General features: G+C 42.9%; 1 protein-coding gene across 1 annotated transcript in view; it reads right to left on the reverse strand.

Annotated features, from left to right (window-relative positions):
- cacna1bb (calcium channel, voltage-dependent, N type, alpha 1B subunit, b) overlaps positions 1–5,736 on the reverse strand; it is a gene marked incomplete at both ends in the record, with an annotated part of 269,481 nt that extends 263,745 nt beyond the window's left edge. Inside the window, 2 exons of the mRNA XM_079256383.1 lie at positions 453–685; positions 5,676–5,736. Of these exons, the coding sequence (XP_079112509.1) occupies positions 453–685; positions 5,676–5,736 (294 nt within the window). The remainder of the gene's footprint in view (positions 1–452; positions 686–5,675) is intronic.
- Between the last annotated feature and the right edge of the window lie 264 nt (positions 5,737–6,000).

Raw genomic sequence — 6,000 nt, forward strand, 5'->3', positions numbered from 1 at the left:
CAGACAGCAAACAGTGTTGTTAGAGCGCAACAGAGAAAAGTATGGAGTAACTGGTTATGGATGCTTTTTATACCACGTATGAGGTCACATAAGAAATCAAGATCACATTTGAAGAACACAGAGACAAGCAGAGGCATCCAACACCTCATCAATGAATAACTGGAAATAAACAGGGCAGAAATTTGAGAAAATTGGTACGACTTTTCTGCGAAGATCAAATATTGTTGGCGTGATCTATAACTTTGACAGGAGGTTTAGCCTTAAACATACTTTCGTACTGTTTATATATTACATGTGGGGTGGACTGCGCTTGCTATCTCCTACTTAGCCACTAGATGTCAGTAAAGATTGTGTTGCACGATGTGTCTTTCAAACCTTTGAGTTAGTGGATTGCTGTTCAGCGTCTCATGTTTCCAGATAGCCTGATGGACACCATTTCTCATTTTTCTCACTCCATCCAGCTGCAAGACTGTGTTAAACTTCTGCTCGGCTTCCCCTTGGACCGGTTTCCATGACGGCTCCTCTGTCTCTCCGGAGCAGGCTTCTGCCTCCTCATCAGCCAGCGGTTCTTCCTTAGCCTGTTTTGCGGTACCACGTTTCTTATCAGGTGATGGAGCCCAGGTGTCCTCGTACTCTGCCCCCAGAGTGAGCATCCTCCAGGAGCCAAAAGTGGCTGAGCGGACGGCTGGTGGATAAACGTGTGGAAAATCTCAGATCAATTTATCAACCAAACACAAAACAGATGACACCTCCAGCACTGCCTAAATATAGAAATATATAACAGGAAGGTTAATATCTGCGATGCTGGGGGGTGGGGGGGGGGGGGGTCCCTGACTACTCCTACAATCCAACTGCTGTCCCACAGGTGTCTTCCATGGGGAGGGAAGCAGAAGCTATAAAAACATGCTTATGAAACAAACCAGCAGCTGAAGAAGAAGCTGAAAATGAAAGTGCTGCAGATTTTGCAGCTGGTGTTTGGGCAGATTGTTTATATTTTATGAAAAGGATATAGAAGTCATGAAGCCACCAGATGGCATGAGCAAGATAAATGGCCTGCAATGCTGAATAAACATGGAAACCATTTCTATCTGGCCTCCAGGCCTTTTCCTCCCCATTACCAGTGCATCTCCATCCACCGAAAGGCGAACAATAAACTGTAATCCTACATTAATAACAGCTGACAAATAAAACAGAATTGGCTATTTGATTTGGCTTTACAAATGTCTCTTTCCTTTTTTTTTTCTTTTTTTTTTTTAAACAAAAAACCCACTTTAGTTATAATAAACAGTAATTAACTAAAAACCTGCCTGTACCTCTGTCTGGCTTCTCCATTAAAAATATTCTAGATACAGCCCTGCAGGAGGGATAAAACAGGGGGCTTGCTTTGAAGTTAATTAAACAAAGAAATGTCCTAAACCAGTTATACAATAAATTTCAAATGTCACACATCCCAGTTGTAAATTAAGCTTGAAATGAGCTCATAGTAAAGTACTGCATGGCTAAAACCTCCAATGATGGACCCCGAGGTTCCTCACTCTGAAAAACACACTGTAGTTACCAATCAAAGCCATGCATTGATTTTATTTGGATGACAACAAATATTTAACTTTGTTTCCACATGCTAAAGTGCAAACATGTGACAGAAATCCCAATTATTAAATCTGGAGATTATTTACCAAGTTACAGTCATTTCATGCCATCAGGTGTGGGAAAGACGATCCATGAGGCGGAAAGCAAGCTAACATGGAAATTAAACTTTTAGTCAAAAAGGAAAAAGACTCCCACAGCAGTAAAGTAGAAAAAAGACAGAAAACAAACCAACTGACTGACAGCAGCAGCAAACAGGGGTGACAAACAATGAACAAAGCAGGTGTAAGACATCCTAATGAGAAACAAAGACGGGATAAAATACTAAATAACACAGGAAAGAAGAAAAACACAGACGACTCTAAAATCCGACATGTCATTACAACCAGTGGTGTAGTCCAGGGTGTACGCGGGTATACCCACTTCTTTTTCAGTCAGCACTGAGTATACCCACTTCTAAACCCTGTGCAGGGCTGGATTAAAAGTGCACAGGCCCCTGGGCTCAGAGTGTTCCAGGGACCCCCTTCCCCACCGCAACATTGTGAAAATTGTGAATGATAAACTGTGAAATGACATTTCTACATCTCTCAGTCAGTAGTACCAGTAGCAACACATTGGACACTGTGGTGTAACGACAGGGCTTTTATGTACATTTTGTTTCATATCCAAAGTGATGGTGTTTGCCGTACGTGGACCCCACATGGGCCCCAAGTGGGTGTGGGCCCCTCGGCCTGTGCCCATAATGCCCATTGGATAATCCGACCTTGACCCTGTGAAGCTGCTTTTACAGTGACAAACATCCCTGCACATGTAGCTACATCAAACAGCAGCTAAGCTAAGGCTAGCTATGCTATATACTGGTGCATTTAGCCATTAGCTGCGTTACCTTTAGCCTGAACATAGACACAATAAAGATATATGTATTTATGTCTATGAACCTGCTTCTCACCAGTCTGTGTGCCGGTATTGGTTTAGTCCTTTCATAAACCTTCCTCCCTGAAACCGGAGAGCAGAAATTATGTAAGCATGAGCAACTATACTGATGGATATTTTGGGGAAACTAAATAGACGAGTCTTAATGTCACTTTTTCCGAAACAGCGTTTTTATGGGCAACTGTTTTTAAAACAAGGGCAAAATGTGAGAGTATACCCACTTGTTGAGGAACCACTACACCGCTAATTACAACTCAGCTGTTAAAGACATTTTTGTTTTGTTATTTTACTTTAAAAGTCTTTCAGGGAACCTTTTTTTATATCCCATTGCATTAAAGCGGGTCATTCATGTTTGTATGGTTTTTACATCTGGACTCCTGCAACTATGGTTTATAAAAGGTAAAAACGTCCCGCCTTGATCACTCTAGCTGGTCCAGAATGCAGCTGATCACATCACTCCAAGTCCTCTCCAGTATTCTTCACATTTCTACTTTATTATCCATTTCAAGTTCATTCTAAACAAGGAAGAGGGAACAAAAACTCTTCTCACAGTTTTGTCTCTGTGTGATCCTGATACGCCGTTGGAACAAACCGACTTTATGATGTCATTGACCTTTGAGTTTTATTCTCACAGAGTTAGACACACAAACATAAAAGGAAAATTAACTTAAATTGCTGCAGGTGACATTTATCTGTAGAACAGAAGTTTTAGGCGTGTGAGGTCAAATGCTAACATCGCTAACACATTTTCTGCTGTTTGAGTGTAAATGTGTTGTTATATCCAACAATAAAAAGAACAGAATCACCAAAAAGCCTTACAGAGTACATCCTACTCCAATAACAGAACCTGAAAGCCACCAAACCAGTTTAAACCAAAGCCAGTCACATTGGAACCGGTCTCTGAACTGAGCTTTCCTGCTTCTAGGTGTTTGAATCTAGATTAACATCATTAAATAGTGTGCAGTTCTCAGAGTCCACACCTGTTGGTTTGGTATGTACTGTATGGGATTACTGTCCTGCTAAAATCACCAGTTGTCAGTTCACATCATATTTAAGGTCAAGAACCAGCAACCTGCACTGGTTTTATTATCTACACCCTGCTAGGGAGAAATTAGACACCATTTTCCTCCAGAACTGCTTTGATTCCTGGTGTCAGAGATGCAACAAGGTGTTGGAAACATTCCTCGGAGAAATTATCTCCATAACGACATGAAGCATCTCCCGTTCCACCACATCCCAAAGCTGCTCTGTTGGATGGAGATCTGGTGACTGTGGAGGCTGTTGGAGGACAGTGAACTCATCGTCAGATCAAATGGATCCAGCAACTTCTTGTCAACCTATTCATTCATTTCAAGTCAGGTGTGTTGGAGCAGGGAGACAAAAGACCTGCAGGACGCTGGCCCTCTAGGACTGGAGTTTGACACCTGTGCCTTACACCATTAAGCTTAAACCCTGAATAAAAAGGCGGGATGGATCATGATGTTTCCAGCAGATTCTGATCCTACCATGTGAATGTGGAGCTGAACTGGAGACTCATCAGACCAGCAACGTTTCTCCATCTTCTATTGTCCAGTTCTGGTGGGTCTGTGTGAATTGTAGCCTCAGTTTCCTGTTCTTACTGACAGGAGGGAACCCGGTGTGGTCTTCTGCTGCTGGAGACCATCTGCTTCCAGGTTGGACGTGTTGTGTGTTCAGAGATGATGTTCTGCATACTTTGGTTGGAACCAGCTCTTATTTGAGCTTCCTAATTCCTTTCCATCGTCTCAACCAGTCTGTTCAGTTTCCTCTGACATCAACAAAGCATTTTGCTCCAGACAACCGCTGCTCACCTGATATTTTCTATTGTCATGTTTGCCATTAGATAATTGTAAATAAGGAAACTTCATAAGTGAATAAAATAAAATAAAAATGTTTTGCCAGCTGGTTCATTGCCCCACAGTCCACTGAAGCAACAGGACAAGCCAAAGTTTCATCTCTGTCATTATGTGGCGATAGCCAAGGGAGAATTTTAAATTGTCTGACAACACCAGACTGGGGGGGTGGGACTCTCACCCCACGAGTAAACAAAAATGCGAACACAGGTCCAAATGAATGCACCTTCATATAGACGGGTTCAATACAAAAGAACAACACTGTTTTATTTAACAATTCCTTAAAATCAAGTAGAAAAAAAAAAAAAACACCCATTTTTATGCACATGCACCGTTAGCACAGCCTGGTTGTTGCCCTGAAAACAGAAAAGGAACATGCAAAGGAAAATAAAACACTTCACACACACCAGTATGGTTGAAAGATTCAGACCAAAAAAAAAAACAAAAACACCCAGATCTTCTGTTAAAACCTGGGCTGTAACCACAGTGAGTGCTGGAGTACCCGTTCCACTCAATGTGGGGGTACACAATTATCCAGAACCTGGTCATGGGGCCGCCTGCAGTCTGGACGAAAGGCCAGGGGTCACAGTGGAGACAGACCAGCAGCTCCCTCATCAGGCCTGACGTTGAGGAGCTAGGAGTACTGCCGTCCCGTCCAATTCAGCCCATCCGTACACCTCAAAGGTGAAGCTTCCCAACTCCGCTGACGCACAATTAAGCTGCCAAACCCACGATGCAGAGCAGTGGGGTCAAAGTTCAGGCTACAGCAACCATTAGTCTGCCTCAGACCAGGCAGGGGAGACACACTGAGGGACAAAACACCTGTCTGGATATAAAGGCACCCACCTCCGCCCTGCAATGGTGTGCTGCAGCTTGGAGGTGCAACGTGGAACTGTTCCTCGCCATGGCAACTGTCAGTCTTTACCTTCAGCAGGTAATAGTTCAATTTGTTTATTATCCCATATAAACTGTACTACATTAGTGAATGGACACAAAATACTCTGGATGCTTTTTAAATCTATAAAACTACAAGAAATTTTCCTGGAAAAAAAAAAAAAAAAAAAGCGTTTAATAAGAACAAAGATCCACTGATATCTGCAAAAACCCAATCCCACCATCAAAATCAGTGTTTCCTCTCAAAATATGGCTTGTTTCCTCATGTCGTTAAGCATGATGAGGACTGATCCTTTACTCTGATGCAGCAAAAGGAAAAGAAAGGAGTGATAAACAGCCTTGTTGCCTAGAAGCAAACCAAAATGTGTTTAAAAACCAGTCTGAACATACCATAGACCACGGTGGATCTCCTCTCTGCCCATCTGGAGCTGGAAGGAACTATTTTCTTCATGACTTCTGAAGTGTGGAGTAAGAGGTGTTTGTGTAGGTCTGCTGAAGGGGGTCTGAGCTGCACGGCAGCAGGGCAGGGGCACCGAAGACAAAGTTTTTCCCACCTTGGAATGCGGAAAGCCTGCTTCCTGTCCGGCCAAGTTAAGACTGTCGTTATCAGAGCAGCAATCTTTGATGCTCAGGGAGAAATTTCTCTGATTCAGTAAGGGACCCTGTTCGCCGGTAATCAGGAAGGGAGCAATCATCGGCCAGTTTATGAGTCCTA

The sequence above is a fragment of the Telmatherina bonti genome (assembly GCF_933228915.1).
Source record: "Telmatherina bonti genome assembly, chromosome: 17".
Lineage (NCBI taxonomy): Eukaryota > Metazoa > Chordata > Actinopteri > Atheriniformes > Telmatherinidae > Telmatherina > Telmatherina bonti.